At 41.0% G+C, this 26205-nt stretch overlaps 1 protein-coding gene across 8 annotated transcripts; it reads right to left on the reverse strand.

Annotated features, from left to right (window-relative positions):
• LOC103697269 (ChaC-like family protein) lies at nucleotides 1-24231 on the reverse strand. 8 transcript variants are annotated; one of them, XM_089924295.1, is made up of 8 exons: nucleotides 23984-24220; nucleotides 23818-23894; nucleotides 20932-20985; nucleotides 850-885; nucleotides 711-751; nucleotides 560-631; nucleotides 394-473; nucleotides 1-293 (listed from the first exon to the last, which is right to left on the reverse strand). In XM_089924295.1, exons 1-8 carry the CDS (start codon nucleotides 24090-24092, stop codon nucleotides 217-219), a joined length of 546 nt encoding a protein of 181 aa, XP_089780421.1. In that variant the 5' UTR covers nucleotides 24093-24220; the 3' UTR covers nucleotides 1-216. The 8 variants fall into 8 exon arrangements, with proteins under 8 accessions (XP_089780421.1, XP_089780420.1, XP_089780424.1 ...); XM_089924294.1 differs by having other exon boundaries at nucleotides 829-885; nucleotides 23984-24219; XM_089924298.1 differs by lacking the exon at nucleotides 20932-20985 and having other exon boundaries at nucleotides 23984-24229.
• Between the last annotated feature and the right edge of the window lie 1974 nt (nucleotides 24232-26205).

Genomic DNA, 26205 nt, shown 5'->3' on the forward strand with positions numbered 1-26205 from the left:
TATAACAATCTAATGTTCCTATTGCTGATGGCATTTAACAACTTTAGAAAGGGTTAAAAATACCAGCATTTGCAACCACAAAATCTGGTCCAGTAAACTATGACACTGAGCCAAGCTGAAGTTACAGAAATAAATAATCAAGTACATGGGGTGATGAGCATTCTATTGTGCTCAAATTCACAAGCAATATTGGAGGTATAATGCCAAGAATCGAACTTATGAACCAGTCTTCATCTCTAAGAGAAATTTTCGGACAGCATTAGCAACATCTCTGACATGCAAGTCCAAACATCCTACACAAATTGACAAGGAAAAATTTAGTTGTACCAAAAAATAAAATGAAAATATAAACATCAACATGCTACCAAGCATAGCAGACTGAAATGAACTCACCCAATTGGTTTAATGCATCTTCAAGATGGAAAACATAGTCCCTGTTGGGTCCGGATGGTCCTCCAGCATGGATGATTTGTCTGTATAACAATAAAGATATTCACATGAATTCCTATCACAAGTCAAGCAAGTACAAACTCGCAAATTTAGGATGAAAATTTGGTACTTGGCCATTTCTTCTAGTGGTGCTGGTCCTAAGTAATTCTTATTGGTCCTCGTGTCCGGTGAAGCCATGTATCTAGTTGGTCACAAGCATTATGTAGTGTTCACCACTAAAGAAAATTAATTAGTATAACTTAAATTAATTTGCCACTTACACCATTACACCATTGATAGTTGGAGTCGTAGAATCCGGGTCCTGAAATCATTTTGCATCCCCACCTTGTAGAAGATAACTTTGAAACAAGGAAAGCTGTGATAGTGTAAAGGACTTACAGTAAAGAAATCAAGATAAACCTTTGAGTCGTATTGCTTTTCCCTTACTTCTAGGTACTGCAAAATAAATCAACATATTGTGTAAATGGTTAAATTTTTGCATGCAACATAACTGTTTTTGATATATTAACAATAGAAGTTCAAAATTTTCTCTCCTAAAACCTAGGAATATTTTCTGTGCAGTTCTCACTTGATCTTGAAAATGAGAATTATTTAAGACAAAATAATGGTAGAACGTAATTCCACAAATACTTCAATTACAATTACATGTCAAAGTGCAACATCATTTCTGGGAGCATCTCCAAAAACCAAGGACAATTTTTCAGCAATTCCCAATACAAACTTTAAGATTTGAATGCTCCCCCACCTTTTTTTGATAATATTGTAAAACTAAATGATGATAGCAAGAAATTTCCAACATACTGGAGCAGAATTGCATGTAAATAGAAAAAGGAAAATAGGGGTACTTTTGGTTAACTGTTTCAAAATCAAGTATTTTAAGTTTTGTACTGCATAGGTTAAACCCCAAACTGCATGATTCTATGGCATAGACCTTGCTTCCAACCATAAGGTCATGGTCAGTTCCTTGGATAATTTTACTTAAAATTATAATTAAGCCTTTTATTATGGATCTTAACTGGGCTCAACCTGAGCGCCCAAATGATAATTCAGGAGTGGTTTGGGTCTCACTCAACCAGGGAATTGATTCTGCAAGATCTGGATTGAGTATAGTTTGACTCAGCCAAAGTCAAGCCTGGTTCAATTGAGCAAGTCATCAAAAAGGATTGGCCCAGGATTCAAGGCCAAAATATTCACTACTGGTCTTGCTCAACCAGGTGTTTGATTTTGCAAGATCTAGATTGAGTATAGTTGACTCAGCCCAAGTCAAGCCTGGTTCAATTGAGCAAGTCATCAAAAAAGACTGGGCCAGGATTCAAGGCCAAAATATTCACTATTGGCTTGAAGGCTCGTTTCACTGAGAGAAACCTCAAGAAAACCTATCTAAACCAAGAGCTCTTTCACCCAAAAAAAGAAGAAAAAAGGAGGAGACAATCAGGCTCAAAATCTCCTACTGTATGACAGATGCCTAGACAGCCACTCATAAATAAAAAAGTGTGGGAGTTGCTTTCACCCAGGATAAGAATCCAGTTCTAAGCAAATGCAAACCTTAAAAAAAAGACCATCTACAAGTACAGCTGTCTTCATCAGTCCTCTTTTATCTTATTCTTTTATCTTCTTCCTTTTGTACCACCATCCAAAATCACGTTGAGAAGCATAATTGTCTTTCAGATCCAACTCCTTCAGGTTTCAAAACCTTCGAGCTTAGGAAATAGACCTAGATCCCCTCGAGTCCCAACTCATGTTGGACTCAAAACATGAAGGCTTTTGTTAAGCTATATCTCATTTAACCAAACCAAAGAGCACAGCTTTCAAAAGGCTGGATATAGCTCTTTTCTTTTCTTTTTTTTTTTTGAACCAAATGTAATTTGAATGGTAACATAATTCCAGTGATCCCACAACCTTTGTAATCATGCATTGAAGGGAAAAGAGAAGAAAGAGTATTAATTAAATTTTTTCCATCATCAATTGGATTTAGCCTATGTGAATTTGCTAATTAAAGAAATTTTAGTAAAGAAATGAAGAACTTGATGTAAGATATGGACTTCCGGGCTTTCATAAAGAGGCTAGGTGGGCTGCTTACTCTCCCTTCTCCTATATAACTCATAATATACTTCTAGTCACTAGGTGGGCTCACACTTCAAAGGTTACAAGGCACTTCGGAGTGGAGAAGACTCTGTTGAACTTTAAAAGGTACGTCTATTGGCCAAAGATGCAGTAAGATGTGGCCCAATTCATCAAGGGTTATGTACCATGCAGCACATCAAAGCCCTCCAATAGAAAGTTGGGACTTTATATGCTGCTGTCAGTACCTAGTAGACCTTGGGAGAGCATCTCGATGGATTTTCTAGGAGGGTTACCAAGGACAAGACGTGGCCATGATTATTTGTTTGTCGTAGTTGATCGATTTAGCAAGATGGTAGCCTGAACCCATGCAAGAAAACGGTTACTGGAGAAAAAGCCGCTCGTTTATTCTTTCAGCAGGTATGGAAGAATTTTGGATTGCCTTCTTCAATAATTTCAAATCGAGATAGCCGTTTTCCGAGTAATTTTGGGAGATCTTTATGGGGAATGATGGATACTCAGCTGAAGAGAAGCACTGCCTTCCACCCGCAAACTGATAGACAAATTTACATTGTGAATCGTACAATAGAATATTGCAAAATGAGAGAAATAGAGAGAGTGGATATGAGAAGGGAACGAGACTACATCCAGCCATTCCACCCACATTTTTGTCCTTAATGCAAAAATATTACCAAACTCCCATGAATTTTCAACCCCCTTTTTCTAGTTGCTAATTGGCTATAAAGAGAAAAATATAACTCATGCCAATTTCTTTTCTTTTTCATGATGGCATCCAGTGCATTAGATCCAAACATTTTTAATGTGGCATGAAATTCAAATATGTTATGAGGTGGGCATCATTATATCACAAAGCACTTAAACATGGAAAAAAGCAAAAAAAAATTCATTTAAGATGCATTTAGAATAAAAAAATAAACAAAATGAAAGAACATGAGAAAGGTCCCAATACATTACTGAGATGTAGCATGGTACGGAGAGTCAATAAAGTACATTCCAAAATTGTACTGGTATAGTGGAAAACAAGTACCACCATCAGTATCGGTATTTAAATCCTTGCACCATACCCTCAGCACATGTGATGTACAAACCCATATTTATGCATGAAAAGAATACAAAATTTATGCACATAAAAATATCTATAAAAACAAAATGTCTCAAGTTGTGGATTTGAGGGCATACAATCACATCACAATTATTTTTCTTAATACATAGCATAGAGTGCGTAAGGCTATTTACTGACCAAGCATATTTGATCTTGGGACATCAGATCAAACAATTCATTCCTATGTCCTGGGAATATGTTCTTCAGTAATATCCACCTTAGTAGCATGAGTCTTCTATCTTGGATGGCCCACACGCTTCCTAGTCTCCTCTTATAGTTTAGTTGCAAGTGGATCAACAAGGGTTCGAACATAGTTTAAGTCGAGAAATAAATTTCTAATTCCACTTATGCTAGTTTGAGATTCAGCTCTAGCCAGTCACCAGCCTAGTCTCCAAAATATTACCAGACTTAGGTCTGGCATGAAATATGAGTAATATAACTTGGATTGGAATTGGTCTAGCATAGCATAACCACACCCAAAACATTTCTAGTAGAAAATCTCATTATGGTAGGCACCAAATGGTATGAAGCTCTAGTTCACCATTTGGCTATGAGCAACTTCTAAGGTGCATATATAGACACAAGGCTCATTTTTGTCATGCTACTTGTGGGCAATTCTAGATTGGCTCTAATACCAAATGCATGCTGCACATAGACATACTTATGAAAGTAAAATAAAAAACATATACATGTAAACTTTTCAACAAAACACAATGTTAAATTATAGGTTTTAGGACATACAATTTCAACACCAAACCAAGTATTTAAAACTCAATTTAGGTTTCCATTTTGGCCGCTGCAACAACAACCCCCCCCCCCCCCCCCACTTCCCCGGAGTAAAGTTTCAGCTATAGCAGTTTTGGCAATTTTTCTCTGAGTTTTAGAGTTTTGGTCAAGAGCACCAAAAATATCTAACAAAATAGAAAATCAGAAAATGCAAGAAAATCAAGACAAGTTCTTTCACAACATCTTAATGTCTTATGAGTTATATAGGATCATCCTTGATGCACCAATATCAGATTTATGAAGATGTTTATATTTCTCAGAAGAAACTACGCTGTTTTGGACAAGACCAAAAATCCGATCTGACCGACTTTTTTGGTTTAAATAAATTTCAGTTAGTTTGACTAGTTTCATTCACTCTCGCCATGATTTCAATCTTTGCTGCCAAAACTACTGTTTGTTTACTTATTCATTTTGTTTAACAAGTTAATAAGATTTTCCAAAAATTTTGTAGGAGAGCTCTGTTACTTTGATGAATAAGTTGCATTTTAAAATAGTGAAATAAAATGGGTTCTTATTTATGCGGATTTTTCTTTCTTGCTTACATGGGTTGCTCAAATAAAATAAAATGACATCCTTTTATAGTTTTATTTCTGTTTCTTTCTGCTTAGTGTTAATATGGAACAAAATGAAATATTGCTGGTTGGGTGTTTTGTTGCTTAGATGGGTTATTCAAATGAAATAAAATGAATTAGGCTTCAACGGGTTTCCTCCTTGCTAATTATATGCTTAGTAGCTATCAAAATGAATAGGATGAAATATGCTTAGATACATTTTTCCTTACATAGATGACTAATTTAAATGAAATAGAATGAAATATATATTGAGAAAAATTTGGTCTAATACAAAAAAATGGTAAATATGGGAAATGTACGAAAACAGAAAACTGTAGCTAGATTACAACAGTTAGGGAAAAGTTCAAGGAAAAAGATGGCATTTATAGTGACTGGAAGTTTAGCATAATGCATTAAGCTTCTTGCAGCTTAATTGCATCTTGAAATTAGCCTTACCGAAGATGTTATGATCCTAAATATCTCAAAATATAATAAGAAATGTCAAATAACTTTCCTTGATTTTTTAGTTGTTTTACTTTTTTGTATTTTTGACTTAATTGTCCAAAACTCTAAAGCTTGGAATGAAGCTACTAAAATCATGAAAATTACCAACTGAAACTCTACATTAGGGACTGAAACTGAGTTTGAAAACCTTGGTCTGTTCAACTCTGCAGTGCTCAATAGTATTTTACTATATGTTCAATAAATGTTCCATTATTGACTTGGTTTCTTAGCAGAATTTTAAGTCCACTTCAATTGGTAAATTTATGACACTAGATGCTACTTTAAAATTGCTAAATATTCAAGACATATCCTATTAGTTGAACAAAACTGCAATGTATACAATATGTAAAAAAGTACTAATGCTTGATAGATACCTCTTTGCCAACATGCAACCCATACATGAAGACACATCAAACGAGTCAGAGGACTGAAAACTAAAATTACCTAAACACCCTAATTTCAACCTCAAGAATGGATTGGTTCATCAACTTGTTAAACATAGAAGCAACTCATCATTTTATGTAGTTGCATCCACAAAACATCTAAAAACTCATAGCAACCTATTGAATTTTCACCACTAAGATATACCATATATCAAATAAACATAGAATAGAGAGAATAGGAAACATATTAACTTCTTAAACAAAACAAAGTAAAAAAGGGCAATATTGGTCAATTTTGGTCCAAAATATGAAAATCGATCAAAACTAAAAAATTTGATCAATGATGACCCAAAAAGAAAAATCCTAGTATTCCCAGTCAGTTTCCACTGAAGCTTTAAACCTTCACTAAAACCAGTGGGTTTTAATCTTGTGGGAGCAGTCTAACTGGTATGTCATATTATTCTAAATTACCTTAATATCCTCCTTTATAGCCATTTTCTAGCAGCCATGTTTCACTACCTCTCAACAATAAGAGGTCCACAGTTAGCATATGGTCAAAAGAGACCAACTTTACTTCTCCGTTTTTTTTAAATCTCCAATAAAGACTTCAATTTAATAGAGGTTGTAGATGAGGAAGTGGATGATTTCCTATTATTCATGGTTAAAGTGTCAACTATTGAAGATGATGGTGCATGTCTAACAGGCTAGCACATTTTATTGCCATGATTAAGCATCTAATTGTCAGCTATTTGTATTTCTATCCAAATGTGTTTCTTTTGTATGTCTCCATCATTAATTGTCACACCTCACCTTCACTAAGGATACATATGTTGGAGTGTGTGGAGACCCAAGGTGTTTCAGATTGCACATGGATGTATTCCGGATCGAAATCTTGGATGTAGAAAGCTTCTACAGGTTTTTTCAGCAGCAGTGGAGTCGATCCCAGTAGTCCAGGCGTCGCCTCGCACCGTGCCGGAGTCGACTCGCGTTTTGTCCAGATTTCGGATGTTTCCGTCTCGCCTGAGAGAGTCGACTCGCGCAATCTGGAGTCGACTCGCGCTGTGCGGGAGTCGACTCGCGCTTTGCTCGAGTCGACTCGAGCTTTGTCCAGTTTTTCAGATGTTTCTATTTCGTTTGAGAGCGAGTCGACTCGTGTTGTGATGGAGTCGTCTCGATGTCGGAGAGTCGACTCCAGCTCGGACGGAATTTACGGGAATTTACTGAAACGGGCGAAAAGAGTGCTATTTTTGGGAAATCTCAAGGATATAAATTTGTGGCCAAAGACTCTGGGGAATACAGAAGGTTGTGACGGCTAGGGTTACAACGAGATAGAGAGAAAGCCCTAAGAACGTGAGAGATTGAGGGAAAGAGTTTTTTCTCTTGTAAAAGGAAGAAGGTTGTTTCTCCTTTGTTCGAGCAATCAGTTTGTGATTGACTCCGGATTGTGTTCTCTATTGTAATTGTTCTACTGCAATAGAATCGAGCGGTCTTGAGGAAGTAGGCAAGCTTTGCCGAACCTCGGTAAATTCTGGTGTGTCGTGTTAACTGTTTTCCATAGCGATTTGTTTCGTATTGTTTTTCGTCTCGTGCAAGGTGTAAGATCCTGCAGTTCCGCGTTAGGATTATCCTCCCCAACAGGTTGTCGAAGTTGCTGGGGATTACGGGCTCTCCTTGATTTGTTTATCTTAGAACGAGTGGTATCTGGGCATACCACCTCTTCTCCCAACAACTGGTATCATAGCGCAAGGTTCGTTACACATGGCGAGCGAAGGCAAGATGCAGATCGAGAAGTTCAATGGTGCGAACTTCGGATTCTGGAACATGCAAATAGAGGATTACTTTTACCAGAAGGATCTGTATTTACCTCTCGGAGGAAAAGCACAAAAACCAGAAAGGATGTCCGACGCCGATTGGGAAGTCCATGATCGGAAGGCGCTTGGCACAATCAGGTTAACTCTCTCTCCACAGGTTGCGTTCAACATAAAGAATGAAAAGTCGATGATGGATTTGATGGCAACATTGTCGAAGATGTACGAGAAACCATCGACATCAAACAAAGTCTTTCTCATGAAGAGGCTGTTCAATCTGCGCATGAAGAACGGTGATAGCATGGCTGAGTTTCTCAACGACTTCAACGAACTCACGGCTCAGTTGGAATCAGTAGAAATCAGTTTTGATGATGAGATTGGGGCGTTGCTGATTCTGTTTGAATTACTGGATAGCTGGGAAGGCCTGGTGATGGCAGTGAGCAACTCGTCGCCGACGGGTAAGCTGAAGTTCGATGACGTAATCGGAGTGCTTCTGAGTGAAGAAGCAAGAAGAAAGTCCACAAGTACTGTAGAGTCTTCAGGAAGTGCATTGAACACATATGAGCGCAGTAGATCGCAAAAGGACAGTCGACATCGAAGCGGCTCGAAATCGAGAAAAAGCAGATCTAGACCACCTCAGAACAAGGAGGCCAAGGTATGCGGTACCGACTGTACCGACGTACCGGTGGGCATCGGTACCGGTACGGTACCAAACCAAACCGAACCGAACCGGTACTGTACCGATGGGGCTAAAAGCCAAAAAAAATTTGGAGCCGGTACCGGATCGGTATGCATCGGTACCGGTTGGTACGGTTCGGTACCGAAATATGTAGCTGTACCGTACCGGTAGAGTCCGGTACCAGTATGTACCGGCCGGTACCAACCCGTACCGACCGGTACGGCAGACCATGAAAGAGGCAGCATGCTGAAAATGCGGGAAGAAAGGGCACTTTAGGAGGGACTGCAAAGCTCCTAAAGGGAAGCAAGGCGAACACACTGAAGGAATTAGCGGAGATTCGACCAATCTTGCTGAAGGCAGTGATTCTGATGCCCTAGTCCTATCTTTGTCTACCGGTGATGAGTCTTGGGTTGCGTCTTTCCATGCTACATCCCAAAGAAAATTTTTTAGAGGATATCAGATTGGTGACTTTGGCACACAGTCTACCTAGGGGATGGAGAGCCTTGCAATATCGAAGGAAAGGAAGTCGCGAAAGTGAAGATCAATGGTGGTACTTCACTAGAGCTGAAGGACGTGAGGCACGTACCTCGGCTACAAAGAAATCTGATTTCTGTTGGACAGTTAGCAAGCGATGGGTACAGAACAGCTTTCACGGATGACTAGTGGCAAAAAAGTTGGGACTCTCTATATCACCAACGGCACGCAAAACTCCATTACTGTTGCAGCTGCAGTTGTGGATGCCAAGGTGTGGCACCACCGACTTGGACACATGAGCCATCAAGGCATGATGGTTATGCATCAGATGGGCAAGCTGCAAGGTCTTAAGGCGGTCGAGTTAGATTTCTGCGAGGACTGCGTTCTTGGAAAGCAGAAAAAGGTGTCCTTCAGCAAAGACGGTCAACCTTGAAAGCTGGAAAAACTTGATCTCGTGCACACTGACATGTGGGGACCCGCTCAGGTATCTTCAATTGGTGGAGCTCAGTATTTTCTGACCTTTATTGATGATGCTACCAGGAAGTTATGGGTATTCTTCTTGAGACACAAATCATAAGTGTTTGGTGTCTTCAAGAGATGGCGAGTAGCGGTTGAACTCGAGACATGGAAGAGATTGAAATGCCTAAGATCCGACAATGATGGTGAATACTGCAGCAAAGAATTTGAAAATTACTGTGCAGAGGCTGGACTAATTATGCAGAAAACTATTCCAGGAACACCATAGCAAAATAGAGTTGCTGAAAGGATGAACAGGACAATCAACGAGCGTTACAGGAGCATAAGGATACATGCTGGATTGCCACAACAATTCTAGGCAGAGACGGCTAGTACTGCTGCCTATTTGATCAACAGAGGGCCATCTAAGAAGTTACAACTTGGAATTCCTGAAGAAGCATGAATAGGGAGAAGATTGACTTGGCGCACCTACGGGTTTTTGGCTGTACCGCATACGTCCATGTGGATTCCACCGAAAGAGGTAAACTAGACACCAAATCAAAAAGATGCATCTTCGTTGGATATGGTGGTCATCAGTTTGGATACAGGCTTTGGGATCCAGAAAATAGAAAAATTATCAGAAGCAAAAATGTGATCTTCAACGAGAAAGAGATGCAGAAGAACCCAGTTTCAGAAGAAAAACCTAAGGAGCCAAATTTTGTAGATCCTGAAGAGGAGTCTACAAATTCTGATCAGAAAGTTCAGTCCAGGCAAAAGATGGAAACTACAGTTATGGCACCCCCTCCACAGCTAAGAAGATCCATCCGTACCACACACGGAAAGCCTCCTCAGCGATATGACGGGACTCTTAGCTATTTGTTGCTCACAGATAGTGGTGAACCTGAATGCTATCAAGAAGCATTGCAGGTTGATGCCAATGCCAAGAAGGAGTGGGAGTTTGCCATGGATGACGAGATGAAGTCATTGGAGCAGAATCAGACATGGGATCTGGTGGATCTACCCAAAGGTAAGAAAGCACTATCAAAGAAGTGGGTTTACAGGCTAAAGAAAGAGCATGTTGGTAAGAAAAGATACAAGGCCAGATTGGTTGTCAAAGATTTTCAGCAGAGAGCCGGTGTCGACCTCACAGAAATATTTTCTCCTGTAGTGAAGATGAGCACTATTCGAACAGTGCTGAGCATGGTAGCTGCAGAAGATCTACACTTGGAGCAGCTTGATGTGAAGACAACCTTTCTTCACGGTAATCTCGAGGAAGATATCTACATGCAGCAGCCTGAGGGATACGTTAAGGGTGACTTAGTATGTAAGCTCAAGAAGGGCTTGTATGGATTGAAGCAAGCACCCAGACAGTGGTATCTCAAGTTCGATAGCTTCATGCTTCAGATTGGTTACAAGATATGCAATGAAGATCATTGTTGCTACTTCCAGAATTTCGGGTCATCTTATATTATTTTGCTGTTATATGTTGATGATATGCTAGTTGCAGGTTCTAGTATACGTGAGATAGCTAAATTGAAAACGGAGCTATCCAGAAAGTTTGCAATAAAGGATCTAGGAGCAGCAAAGCAGATCTTTGGCATGCGGATCACCAGAGATAGGTCCAAGCACATCCTCAGACTATCTCAGGCAGAGTACATTCGTCGAGTACTTAGAAGGTTCAGCATGGAGGGTGCTAAACCAGTTAGCACACCAAAAGGTGCTCAATTCAAGCTTTCAAAGGAAAAAAGTCCGAAGACACGGAAGGAAGCAGAGGACATGTCTAGAATCCCGTATGCATTGGCGGTAGGAAGCTTGATGTACGTAATGGCGTGTACACGATCAGACATTGCTCAAGCAGTGGGAGTAGTGAGTCGCTTCATGAGCTGCCCAAGTTTGGAGCATTGGAGATCAGTCAAGTGGATACTCAGGTATCTGAAGGGCACGGAAAGCATGGCACTATGCTATGGAGGGTCTGAGTTTCAGCTACAGGGATTTGTAGACTCAGACATGGCAGGAGACTTGGACAGCAGGATATGCACGACAGGGTACTTGTTCACCCTGGGCGGCGGGGCTGTCAGTTGGATCTCCAGGTTACAGCCGGTTGTTGCACTATCGACGACAGAAGCTGAATACATGACAGCCACAGAGGCGTGCAAGGAATTGATATGGCTTCAGAACTTAATAAAAGAAATTGGGAAGGAACAGAAGGATTGCAGGTTGTACTCCGATAGTCAAAGCGCAATTCATCTAGCGAAGAATTCAACCTTTCACGCGAGGACGAAGCATATTGATATACGGTATCACTTCGTGAGGTCGATGCTCGAACAGAAGCTTGTCAGGCTGGAGAAGATCCACACCAGTAAGAATCCTACGGACACGTTGACAGAGGTTGTCACGGTGGAGAAGCTAAAAGCGAATTCAGCTTCTGCTGGTCTTTTTTGAAGACATTGAGGAGGTACCGTTCCGATTCAGTTAAAGTGGGAGCAAAGAAATCAGAGTCTATGAGAAGGCACACCTAAGATCTCCAAGTGGGAGATTGTTGGAGTGTGTGGAGACCCAAGATGTTTCAGATTGCACATGGATGTATTCCGGATCAAAATCTTGGATGTAGAAAGCTTCTACAGATTTTTTCAGCAGCAGTGGAGTCGACCCCAGTAGTCCCGGAGTCGACTCGCACCGTACCGGAGTCGACTCGCGTTTTATCCAGATTTCGGATGTTTCTGTCTCGCATGAGAGAATCGACTCGCGCAATCTGGAGTCGACTCGCACTGTGCGGGAGTCGACTCGCGCTTTGCCGAAGTCGACTCGAGCTTTGTCCAGTTTTTCAGATGTTCTGTTTCGTCTGAGAGCGAGTCGACTCGCGTTGTGATGAAGTTGCCTCGATGTCGGAGAGTCGACTCCAGCTCGGACGGAATTTACGGAAATTTACCGAAACAGGAGAAAAGAGTGCTATTTTTGGAAAATCTCAAGGATATAAATTCGTGGCCAAAGACTCTGGGGAATACAGAAGGTTGTGACGGCTAGGGTTACAACAAGATAGAGAGAAAGCCCTAAGAACGTGAGAGATTGAGGGAAAGAGTTTTTTCTCTTGTAAAAGGAAGAAGGTTGTTTCTCCTTTGTTCGAGCAATTAGTTTGTGATTGACTCGGAATTGTGTTCTCCGTTGTAATTGTTCTACTGCAATAGAATCGAGCGGTCTTGAGGAAGTAGGCAAGCTTTGCCGAACCTCGGTAAATTCTGGTGTGTCACGTTAACTGTCTTCCATAGCGATTTGTTTCGTATTGTTTTTCGTCTCGTGCAAGGTATAAGATCCTGCAGTTTTGCGTTAGAATTGTCCTCCCCAACAGGTTGTCGAAGTTGCTGGGGATTACGGGCTCTCCTTGATTTGTTCATCTTAGAACGAGTGGTATCTGGGCATACCACCTCTTCTCCCAACAACTAGTATCAGAGCGCAAGGTTCGTTACACATGGCGAGCGAAGGCAAGATGCAGATCGAGAAGTTCAATGGTGCGAACTTCGGGTTCTGGAATATGCAAATAGAGGATTACCTTTACCAGAAGGATCTCTATTCACCTCTCGGAGGAAAGGCACAGAAACCAGAAAGGATGTTCGATGCGGATTGGGAAGTCCTCGATCGGAAGGCGCTTGGCACAATCAGGTTAACTCTCTCTCCATAGGTTGCGTTCAACATAAAGAACGAAAAGTCGACGATGGATTTGATGGCAACATTATCGAAGATGTACGAGAAACCATCGACATCAAACAAAGTCTTTCTCATGAAGAGGCTGTTCAATCTGCGCATGAAGAACGATGGTAGCGTGGCTGAGTTTCTCAACGACTTCAACGGACTCACGGCTCAGTTGGAATCAGTAGAAATCAATTTTGATGATGAGATTCGGATGTTGCTGATTCTGTCTGGATTACCAGATAGCTGGAAAGGCCTGGTGATGGCAGTGAGCAACTCGTCGCCGACGGGTAAGCTGAAGTTCGATGACGTAATCGGAGTGCTTCTGAGTGAAAAAGCCAGAAGAAAGTCCACAGGTGCTGCAGAGTCTTCATGGAGTGCATTGAACACATATGAGCGTGGTAGATTGCAAAAGGACGGTCGACATCGAAGCGGCTCGAAGTCGAGAAAAAGCAGATCTAGACCACCTCAGAACAGGGAGGCAGGATGCTGGAACTGCAGGAAGAAAGGGCACTTTATGAGGGACTGCAAAGCTCCTAAAGGAAAGCAAGGTGAACACATTGAAGAAATCAGCGGAGATTCGGCCAATCTCGCCGAAGGCAGTGATTCTGATGCCCTAGTCCTATCTTTGTCTACCGATGATGAGTATTGGGTAATAGACTCAGGCACGTCTTTCCATGCTACATCCCAAAGAAAATTTTTTAGAGGATATCAGATTGGTGACTTTGGACAGTCTACCTGGGGATGGAGAGCCTTGCAATATCGAAGGAAAGGGAAGCGCGGAAGTGAAGATCAATGGTGGTACTGTACTAGAGCTGAAGGACGTGAGGCACGTACCTCGGCTACAAAGGAATCTGATTTCTGTTGGAGAGTTAGCGAGCGATTGGTACAGAACAACTTTCACGGATGACCAGTGGAAGATCTCGAGAGGCTCGCTGACGGTGGCTAGTGGCAAAAGGGCTGGGACTCTCTATATCACCAACGACACTCAAAACTCTATTGCTGTTGCAACTGCACTTGTGGATGCCAAGGTGTGGCACCACCGACTTGGACACATGAGCTATCAAGGCATGATAGCTATACATCAGATGGGCAAGCTGTAAGGTCTTAAGGCGGTCGAGTTAGATTTCTGCAAGGACTGCGTTCTTGGAAAGCAGAAAAAGGTGTCTTTCAGCAAAAATGGTCAACCTCGAAAGCTGGAAAAGCTTGATCTCGTGCACACTGACGTGTGGGGACCCGCTCAGGTATCTTCAATTGGTGGAGCTTAGTATTTTCTGACCTTTATTGATGATGCTATCAGGAAGTTATGGGTATTCTTCTTGAGACACAAATCAGAGGTGTTTGGTGTCTTCAAGAGATGGCGAGTAGCGGTTGAACTCGAGACAGGGAAGAGGTTGAAATGCCTAAGATCCGACAATGGTGGTGAATACTGCAGCAAAGAATTTGAAAATTACTGTGCAGAGGCTGTATTAATTATGCAGAAAACTATTCCAGGAACACCACAGCAAAATGGAGTTGCTGAAAGGATGAACAGGACAATCAACGAGCGTGCCAGGAGCATGAGGATGCATGCTGGATTGCCACAACAATTCTGGGTAGAGACAGTTAGTACTGCTGCCTATTTGATCAACAGAGGGCCATCTAAGAAGCTACAACTTGGGATTCCTGAAAAAGCATGGACAGAGAAGAAGATTGACTTGGCGCACCTACGGATTTTTGGCTGTACCGCATACGTCCATGTGGATTCCACCGAAAGAGGAAAACTAGACGCCAAATCAAAAAGATGCATCTTCGTTGGATATGGTGGTCATCAGTTTGGATACAGATTTTGGGATCCAGAAAATAGAAAAATCATCAGAAGCAAAAATGTGATCTTCAACGAGAATGAGATGCAGAAGAACCCAGTTTTAGAAGAAAAACCTAAGGAGCCAAATTTTATAGATCCTGAAGAGAAGTCTACAAATTTTGATCAGAAGATTCAGTCCGGGCAAGAGACGGAAACTACAGTTATGGCACCTCCTCCACAGCTAAGAAGATCCATCCGTACCACACACGAAAAGCCTTCTCAGCGATATGACGAGACTCTTAGCTATCTGCTGCCCACAGATAGTGGTGAACCTGAATGCTATCAGGAAGCATTGCAGGTTGATGCCAAAAAGGAGTGGGAGTTTGCCATGGATGACGAGATGAAGTTATTGGAGCAGAATCAGACATGGGATCTGGTGGATCTACCCAAAGGTAAGAAAGCACTATCAAACTAGTGGGTTTGCAGGCTAAAGAAAGAGCATGACGGTAAGAAAAGATACAAGGCCAGATTGGTTGTCAAAGGTTTTCAGCAGAGAGCCGGTGTCGACTTCACAGAAATATTTTCTCCTGTAGTGAAGATGAGCACTATTCGAACAGTGCTGAGCATGGTAGCTGCAGAAGATCTACACTTGGAGCAGCTTGATGTGAAGACAACCTTTCTTCACGGTGATCTCAAGGATGATATCTACATGTAGCAGCCTGAGGGATACGTTAAGGGTGACTTAGTATGTAAGCTCAAGAAGAGCTTGTATGGATTGAAGCAAGCACCCAGACAGTGGTATCTCAAGTTCGATAGCTTCATGCTTCAGATTGGTTACAAGAGATGCAGTGAAGATCATTGTTGCTACTTCCAGAACTTCGGGTTATCTTATATTATCTTGCTGTTATATGTTGATGATATGCTAGTTGCAGTTTCTAGCATACGTGAGATTGCAAAATTGAAAACGGAGTTATCCAGAAAGTTTGTAATGAAGGATCTAGGAGCAGCAAAGCAGATCCTTGGCATGCGGATCACCAGAGATAGGTCCAAGCACATCCTCAGACTATCTCAGGCAGAGTACATTCGCCGATACTCAGAAAGTTCAGCATGGAGGGTGCTAAACCAGTTAGCACACTGATAGGTGCTCATTTTAAGCTTTCAAAGAAAAAAAGTCCGAAGACACGGAAGGAAGCAGAGGACATGTCTAGAATCTCGTATGCATTGGCGGTAGGAAGCTTGATGTACGTAATGGCGTGTACACGATCAGACATTGCTCAAGCAGTGGGAGTAGTGAGTCGCTTCATGAGCTGCCCAGGTTTGGAGCATTGGAGATCAGTCAAGTGGATACTCAGGTATCTGAAGGGCACGGAAAGCATGGCACTATGCTATGGAGGGTCTGAGTTTCAGCTACAGGGATTTGTAGACTCAGACATGGCAGGAGACTTGGATAGCAGGAGATGCACGACAGGGTATTTGTTCACCCTAGGCGGCGGGGCTGTCAGTTGGATCTCCAGGTTACAGCCGGTTGTTGCACTATCGATGACAGAAGTTGAATACATGGCAGCCACAGAGGCGTGCAAGGAATTGATATGGCTTCAGAACTTAATAAAAGAAATTGGGAAGGAACAGAAGGATTGCAGGTTGTACTCCGATAGTCAAAGCGCAATTCATCTAGCGAAGAATTCAACCTTTCACGCGAGGACGAAGCATATTGATATATGGTATCACTTCGTAAGGTCGATGCTCGAACAGAAGCTTGTCAGGCTGGAGAAGATCCACACCAGTAAGAATCCTGCGGACACGTTGACAGAGGTTGTCACGGTGGAGAAGCTAAAAGCGAATTCAGCTTCTGCTGGTCTTTTTTGAAGACATTGAGGAGGTACCGTTCCGATTCAGTTAAAGTGGGAGCAAAGAAATCAGAGTCTATGAGAAGGCACACCTAAGATCTCCAAGTGGGAGATTGTTGGAGTGTGTGGAGACCCAAGATGTTTCAGATTGGACATGGATATATTACAGATCGAAATCTTGGATGTAGAAAGCTTCTATAGGTTTTTTCAGCAGCAATGGAGTCGACCCCAGCAGTCCAGGAGTCGACTCGCACCGTTCCGGAGTCGACTCGCGTTTTGTCCAGATTTCGGATGTTTTTGTCTCGCCTGAGAGAGTCGACTTGCGCAATCTGGAGTCGACTCGCACTGTGCGGGAGTCGACTCGCGCTTTGCCGGAGTCGACTCGAGCTTTGTCCAGTTTTTCAGATGTTTCTGTTTCATCTAAGAGCGAGTCGAGTCGCGTTGTGATGGAGTCGCCTCGATATCGAAGAGTCGATTCCAGCTCGGACGGAATTTATGAAAATTTACCAAAACGGACGAAAAGAGCGCTATTTTTGGAAAATCTCAAGGATAAAAATTCGTGGCCAAAGACTCTAGGAAATACAGAAGGTTGTGACGGCTAGGGTTACAACGAGATAGAGAGAAAGCCCTAAGAACGTGAGAGATTGAGGAAAAGAGTTTTTTCTTTTGTACAAGGAAAAAGTTTGTTTCTCCTTTGTTCGAGCAATCAGTTTGTAATTGACTCGGGATTGTGTTCTCCGTTGTAATTGTTCTACTGCAATAGAATCGAGCGGTCTTGAGGAAGTAGGCAAGCCTTGCCGAACCTCGATAAATTCTGGTGTGTCGTGTTAACTGTCTTCCATAGCGATTTGTTTCGTATTGTTTTTCGTCTCGTGCAAGGTGTAAGATCCTGCAGTTCCGCGTTAGGATTGTCCTCCCCAACAGGTTGTCGAAGTTGTTGGGGATTACGGGCTCTCCTTGATTTGTTCATCTTAGAACGAGTGGTATCTGGGCATACCATCTCTTCTCCCAACAACATATTTAGTAGCCACGACTTTGTTAATTAGACAACTATAACCATTAAGCTATAGGCTTCTAACTATATCCAGCAAAGATGCATTTTTCTCCAATATCATCTAACTTGTTTCATTTGGCCTTTGATACTCAAGCCAATGAACCTCATCCAAATATTGACAGGATTGCCAATATTAAACCTGTTGCTACTACATGCCTCCTACGGTCACATATTCGTAAGTCCTTCACTAAGTCCTTTATCTGAAAGCATAAGTCTTGTCAAATTGAAGATTGTTTGGTGATTTCATTTTCTGATCCCATTCTGTTGCAATGGATAACAACTATAAAGTGCTGTCAAATGCCTTGGTGTGCTTAAAATATGTTTTGACATATTTGATTTATACTTTTGACCACTATCAGATATGAACATACTTAACTTTACAATTGCTCTCCAATGCAAATTTCTAAAAGCAGTAAATGCTTATGTTGATGAAGAACCACATGGCCAAGTTCACATTCCAACCACTTGTGCACATGAAAGTTTGTATCATGCTTGCAATCATATCGAATTCAACAGCAAAGGGCCTAGCATTCAGTAAAGTTGATGCAGAAGCGCGTACGACACACATGACAACACCCGAGTTGCAAGTCCTGGCTGCATGGGTCATGGGTCTTGATCGTTCGGGTTTCAGGTCCCATGCACATGGATCTCGAGAAACGATTAGTTTTTGATGATTAGCTATTTTCCTGTCTTAAGTAGGAAAGTTTGATTTTAGTTAATTATAGAAAGTTTTGATTTTTGTGAACTTTTTTTGGAGAACTTCTGATGTCAGCAAGAAAGTTAGTAGTTAGGGTTCTTCGAGTTAGAATAGGACTTGGAATTATATATTAAAAAGTTGAAGAAAAGAATCTCCTTGTACTACTTATAAATACCCCAATGAGGCTCCTCTTGTAACCACACTTGAGATATTTGAGATCCTTGAGTTATTGATTGGTGAAAATTCTCTTACAGAATTGTTCTTACATTATCCCTATTCCCTCTTTCCAAAGGTTTGCGAATTGAGTGTGTGAGAGTTGTATCCTTAGAATGGTTAGCCAAGATGGTATTTACGACCTTGGAAGAGTAATTTGTCCTTGCTCCTTTTCCAACTATCGTCATCCCCTCTTGTCCTACATGTCGTAGTGGGGTTGCTACCTTGCCACAATTAGTTGTGTTGCCGCTGGGAATCAATATGACCGAGGCGCCGAGCGGCTGAGTCGCTGGAGGGCTTGGCAATCGACTGTTCAGACCGTGGAGGTCAGTATAAGGTCATAATGTGCCTCTGAGGTGGCGAGGTAGGGGTCGATGTGTAACTAATGTTTTTTTTGGGTAATTTGTAACCTCTGAGGTGGCGAGGTGAGGGTCGATGTGTAACTAATGCTTTTTTTGGGTAATTTGTAACTACTGATTTTCATAATAGCTGTTTGATTGACAAAGCATTCACGAAAAGAAACTGGGAGTGTATAGTTGAATATGGGTTGATCATGGAGGATTTGCATCTAGAGTAAATATCCTTTTTACTCTTCTTGCATTTGAGTGCTTTAGTTTTCAATTTTCTTACAATGCAATGATTCTTGCCAGATGGCAATCGTTCAGATGGCAATAGTTCCAACACATGTCCTTCCCAAGATGGTGCTAGGAAGAGGAGACCGCTCTCGGACTTTCAGTCTGATGCCTGATTTGACTTGAAGCAACAAAGAAGAAAAAGTTCTCTTACTAGAGAGTGTCCAGTGGGAGACCCTCCGATGCCTAAATCAATAGACTCTCAGAGAATAGTGATATGTTGTGAAAGTGGTAGAGCGATAGCATAAAAGCATATGGCAGCTCGAGAGCAGTTACATAAAGGGTCCTTCAAGATTAGTTTTATAGGCAGGGGTCGATGCCCGTCACCGAAGGGTTCAGGCGTGCGGATCAGTCGTCTTTGGTAACCTATCAGACATCCCGAAGGTCACATGCGGGCGTTTCGCTCACGCATCACGTTCTGCGCAACTCGCCCTTTCGGTTAAAGAAACCGCTTGCGATCGTGGCCGAGGTGTCACCAGCTGGAAAAAGATTTTGAAATTTGAAGGACTCTTCGCACGCCTCTAGGCTGGCCACCTGGCAGGCTTTGACTGGTTGATTGGGGGCTTCATAGCGATATCTAATTGGTCGGTCCACCATGTTGGCTGTGGCCGGTTCCGAGGCGTATCAGGTTGCATTGGTTTTCTATTTCTTCTTTGAATTTTCAGCACAAGTTCAACACCTCTCCAGCATCAAAAGTTTTCCTTCTAATTCCAGTTTTATTAGTAAAGGCACCATAGAATGACATTTTTTGGAGCCTCTTTTTAATGTTTCAACAGCAGAATTGCAACTACATCCTCTTATTATATCTATATTTGTTGGGCTAAGGCAAAAAGATAATTTTTGTCCAGCACCCTCTAGAGATTAGAAGAAATAACATGAAACAATGCTGCCATACTAGTTAACGACCAAATATTTCGATATCAAAAGATCGTCCACTACCTTTATGACACCAATAAACAAGAGCAAGATTTCTTTGAACAACCTTAGACAAGTTTCTTCTTGACTGTGTACAAAGATCCTTTTGTTGTTCCAAAGTCTAGCTGAACCCTAACTATCCCTTTAAAATAATAAAGAAGCAAAGGGAAAAAAAATAATGAAAGGAAGAGAGAACTAAAAAAAGTATCCAACAGTTTCTGATGCACAGAAACACCCAAATGCCTAAAAGAGGAAAATGTATCCAAGATTTACAATTTGAAAGAAGAAACCAAATCTTTCAAAATCTTCATCTAATTGCAATGACCACAATCCAACATTCAAAAATAACATTACCTAGGCTTTGAAGTTGTAGTCCAAACACCTACAAAGGTCATCCTGATTACCTCACCACCAGATCCATACAACTCATTCAGGTGAATTGAAGAGAAAGCATAGAAAGCATAGTAGAATATGTGTGTAAATGGATTGCATTATACCAAGAATTAGGATTAAGCATCTTGGAGAAGATCAGCAAATGCATCAATTAAGATGTAGCATGAAGTTGTGTTGTCTCTACTAAATTCATTACAACATGGTTCACATAAAAAAGAAAATATCACTTCAATTCATATTCAGCAAATGAGAGAAAACTCAACAAGGTGATACATCCACCTTGTCAAGAATTTGATTTGGTGTCAGATGATTCATGCGCAAATTGATGAAATGAGTGATACAAGATGCAAGAGCATATGATACAAAGCACCTCAAAGTATATTACGCTAGCAAATGTTTCATTAAAATGATGATAAACATTGAAAACGGTCTTACTTCTAATGCATTCTTCTGATCTTCCTCTCTAGATATTTTGTATGCAACCCCCCACTAAAATCATGGAAACAAAAGGAAATTTTCATGTTAGTTTTGTGCAGCAATTAACTAAAATTAATATAATAGACTGAAATAAATATATGAAGCAAGTTTATGTCCGAGAATTAAATCCATATGAATGTTTTTGTAGTTGTACACATAAATAGGTTTGATGATTGTACTAGTGATCAAGGATCGTCGAATCGGTCCGGTAGGCATACCGGCCGGCCACCGGACCAGTTCGGTACCGGTTCAAACCGGTTCGAACCGGTACCAAACCGATACAATTGGTTCGGCTTCCAAAAGCCCAAAAAAATTGGCCTAGCTGGTGCCGGCTGGTACGGAGACCAGTACGGGCTAGTACGATCTAGTTTGGACCTGTACGGGCCGATACCATTTTTTAATGCCGAACCATACCGATTCAATACGGGCTAAACAGACCGATACGGGCCGGTTCAGCATTTCTTGCTAGTGATTGCACATGCCAGCTAACCGCACATACCATACACATACAGCATAGCAAAGACGCAATATCACTGCTCAAGATACTAAACATTCTAAGAGGTCCCATATTATTATTTATTAAACGAAGGCATTGATTAAAGCATACAAGAACATGACAATAGGGGCTTGTGGGTTTAAGCTTGTGAGTCGAGTCCAGAAGAGTGCACCTTGACCCAAGCCCAACCAGTAGGTGACCAAATCATAGAAGATAAATACTACCACAAGAAATAAATGCAGAAAACAATGTTTAAGCAAAAAGATATGAGGGTTAGTAAAAGTGCCTGAAGAAGGAAACAGATTTGTAAGCACTAAAGAAGCAAGGAACAGTTGGTAACTGCCAAACAAACTAGCCTGCAGTGTCTTTTGAGTGGCATCGCTGTATCTTTTAGTAACTTGAACAATCTTTCTACTGGTTTCCCGCCAATTTTCTACAATGTAGCCTCTTATTCCCATTCTATGGTATAGCCAAAATAAATTGTTTCCCAATGCATTACTTAATGATAATGATAAGTTGTGCAAGAAATGCATTTCTGAGAAAATTCATTCAAAGATGCCAAATGTTACATCAGCGGAACAAGGTAAGGAAAAAAAATGCAGCTAGACAAGATGATTGTTTTTAAGCATCTATCATAATATGGTTCCTGTGGGATTTGACTGCCTTTTTTTATTTCCTATAAGAATGATATTCATTTTAAGGCTACTTTAGAGTCAATATTGGGTAAGTTTATAGGAGCCTAGTACTCACAAGTTAGAGAAAGATGGAACGTCCTACAGTCACAAGGACTGAGCTTGAATTAGGTTTAGATGTCTGAAAATAGAGGTTCATGTACAAAGCACACTTCCCAAGCTTGACCAAAACAAAAAGTAGGGTAACATTTATTAGCATCTACCCAATCCCGGAACTGGGCCCCGAATTGAGTACCTTAGCAGCTCAAGCCTAAGCCCTAAGCCCAATTTATTTTTCCACCACTTCTATCAAACAGCATGATGCGAATGAGGATCTTGTTCAAATTAGGACTCTGTGAGCAAAATCGTGGATGAATCCACCCCACTTTTCATTTAATATGAAATGAAACAAAGAACAGGGGAGGAGAGAAAAGGCCACCCCTAGCCCCAACTTTGCTTCTAGTTACGAATCCCAGATAGATTCCAAGTACCCGCACATAGCAAAACATAATAAAGATACATCAATTTTCCCCTAACAGAGACCTCTTAAAAGTGCAGACAGCAGCACAAACACAGAGATACACACCACCAAAATAGGACTCAATTCTCCTGCTGTCCATGATCTTGTACCCTTGAAATTCTTTCCCTCCTTTTCTCTGCTCTCCTCCACACACTCCAATGTTTTCCTGTCCAAGCTTCGATGAAGTTATTCATGGAATGCGGAACCTGCAGAGCATTCCTTTCTTTCTTAGTGAAACATCTAGCAACTTTCAAGCCAAAACAGCCACACCAAGGCCAAACAGTGAAATCCCAAATCTCCCGAGTCTAGCATGGCACTCTTTTCGCTCACCATGTTGTCCACAGTGATTGCACAGAACCAGGCCACCCTTTAATATTAAGCCTATGCTTCAGATGCATCCATAATAATGATCAGACAAAGTGATACCTTAAGAATAGGTGTTGCATGGTCTCCGGAGCAGATTAACACAAAACACAAAGTCTACCCTCACTTCCTCAAATTCTTGATGGTTAAAATTTGATTCCTTGATTGCCTCCTCTGCTCACTATAGGCCTTCTAACCACAACCTCCCATCTGGAGGAGAAGACAATCACTGGCAACATTATGGTTGCCTTCCAATCTCATCCGAAGATAGCTTTCTCCTTCCAAGGAAACACCTCGGTGGAACCCTTGATGGCCTCTAACTTTGATCCTCAGAATCTCTCCTCCCACTTCCGTACCTCCTCATTGCTCAACTCCTTAGGCCTCCGTTGGTCATCTGGACATTGAATTTCCTTCTGGTGTCCAATATAAACATTAGGCAATTTACGTCAGCCATTTGATAACATATATATTTTCATTTTTCAACTGGCTAGAACTTCTTCAGATGACTACGAGCCTGCACCATACCTCATTATTTTTCATTTTTCCCTTTAAAGTTTAACAAATAAAATCTCACGGTTATCATATTTATAATAATGAAAACAAAATGGAAAATAAATAAACACAATCACTGCAATAGCCCTAACAAAGTCTTAAAAGATTATGGTGTCCATTCAAAACAAATATCAATAACCAAATCATCATTTTTCTACTACAGAAGATCAGGAACACTTTTCTTAACCAAAACATTAATACAAAACATGAGGCATTTTTTGTGAGGGCAAAAGGGACCATACGCAGAGTTCTCCGGGGAAGGCCTGCAGCGTGACGGTTCTCCCGGGAAAATCAGGGGTCCCTCGGTGATCGGTGCTGCCTGCCCACACACATCCCACAAAATCAAATCCCGGACTCGATCATCAGAAACAAATAAAGAGATGACGAAACGAGACAAGAAACGAATGCCTTGGTAGAAGACTCTGCGGTATCCTCGGATGAAGCCAACGACCCGCTCGTCGTAGTGGAAGCCCGTCTTCCATATGAGAGAGCCGTAGCCGAATACCCACATCACCATCTCGCTTGCTCTCTCTTCCTCCCTCTCTCTCTTTCTCGCTCTCGGTCTCTGGCGTCGAGAAAGACGACAGAAGCGGAGAGGGAAGGAGAGGGTGGGGGCTTTTAGGAGACGGCGCCTAAAAGAGAGGGCAAGAGGGTGGTGATTGGCCCTTTCCTTCCGGATCGTTGTCCGGAAATAATTTGGTAACGCAGGAACTCACGGAGATGGGAATCATGCTGACATGTCGCTTTTGTGTTATTCGGCTACACCAGTGGCAGTTACAACTCAGCTATAATACTTTTTTGTGTAAGAATCTGGTATAATTTTAGGGTTCTCCTTTTGGTTCTTCCAAGTCATGTATCATCATTTTTGTATGCATGAGGGCAAATGGGTCGGGTCGTTGAGCGACTTCCATCACCCCAACCGACCCGTTTTAGATTTTTGATTTTGGATTCGGAGATCACCAGATTTATAGGCAAAATTTTAGATGTAATGGACGCATCAGTTAAGCATCACTGAAACCCTACCTACAATGTTTAGATCCCTTAGACCACGTTTGCTCAGATATATACTAAATTAGAAAGAATTTTTAAATAAAACTAAAATAAATGTTAATTTCCATTCAAAAATTTTAGTTCCATCCAAAAAAAAAATGTCCATTCTCAAGCTACAAGTTTACAAGATTACCATATCATACATAATATTTTGACAAATTATGTAAAAAAACCTCTCCTTATTTGTTCCGATTGAAAAAAAAAGGGTAGAATTCGCTCACTCTGTTCAACTTAAATCTCTTTAAAAAATTAAAAAAAATAGAAAATTCGGTGAAAGAAAGATTTAGGTCCATTTCTTTTGTTGATAAATAATTAATTGAGATATATAATCTTTATTTATGCCGCGTAATTTTGGTCTGATTCTTTTTTTAGTTCAAATAAAATAACTTTTTCAAAATGGAGATGACTAGTGAAAATAAATATTAAAAGCTAAAATTCTAAAAAAGTAGATCTTAATTTCTACTTCAACTTTTCTTCAATCGCTCCATCTAATTCTTCTCGGATTAAAAGATGTATCCAATCAACTTCTTTCTTGGAAAGAAAATTTTTAATTTGACCAACATGTTCAAAAGCCCAAACAATGAAATTTGGATTGATCGCTTGGTGTGCCCTATACTTTATGGGGAGATGCCATATTGTAGGGCTCAAAAATTTATTTGATTTAGGCATCATACGACTAGATTATGGCCTTCAGAAATTTAACATGCGATTAGGCTTTCCAATGTGGCGGATCTTACTTATAGACCCTGCCTAATTTTATTTATAATGACCAAAGTAATCCATATAGAGTCTCGTAATCCTTTTGGATCATTATCCCTATTTATAAATTAAGCTTGATAAAATTTTTTTATGATGCAACTAAAACCTTGGGCTAAAGTTTCTTTAATAGGCCCAAGTCAAAAACATTACCATAGGCAATTTGGGGATATTATAATCAAAATATCCCTAGATTCACTACCTTTTTATGTCGTCTTTTGTTCTAGCCATTGTGTCCTTAGCTTTCAGCCCTTCGTTACCATTTTCTGCCCTTGCTTCCCTAGATCCTCTCCCTAAGAACCGTACCGTCGATGATCAGCTAGTGGAAATAAACAGGATGGCACGGGCGGGAGCCTACTTAAGTTGTAGAACTACTTAGTAGAAGGCTAAAGCCGGCTATGCAATAAAATTAAACTAATCCTAGAATTTTGAAATGATAGTCAAATTTATCCTGATGGGAGCAAGAGTAACAATACAGTCTATAATACTACATTAGGATTAGTTTAAGAAATCTAAAGGTGGGGCAATCAAGAAATCGATCTAAGAAATCTGGACGGGAAAACTGGTAGCTACCTTGCTGCCAAGGGTGATCTATTATTGGCAAAACTCCATCAACTGGCCATAACACTATCCGCGAAATCCATGATCATGTAGAATATACCATGCAGAGAAAAAAACGCCATAGTGCAATCAAAAGAAAGAAGTTTATTCAATTTTCAATGATCAAAATCAAATCTACGGGTTGTAGCTCTGAGATTGCTTACAATAACAGGGACAAGCAAGTACCCTCAAAGTTTGAAAAGCATAGGAAAACTGAATCTAAG

Source organism: Phoenix dactylifera, chromosome 7 (assembly GCF_051530095.1).
Source record: "Phoenix dactylifera cultivar Ajwa chromosome 7, Ajwa_hap1_PhDact_Kaust_v1.1, whole genome shotgun sequence".
Taxonomy (NCBI): domain Eukaryota; kingdom Viridiplantae; phylum Streptophyta; class Magnoliopsida; order Arecales; family Arecaceae; genus Phoenix; species Phoenix dactylifera.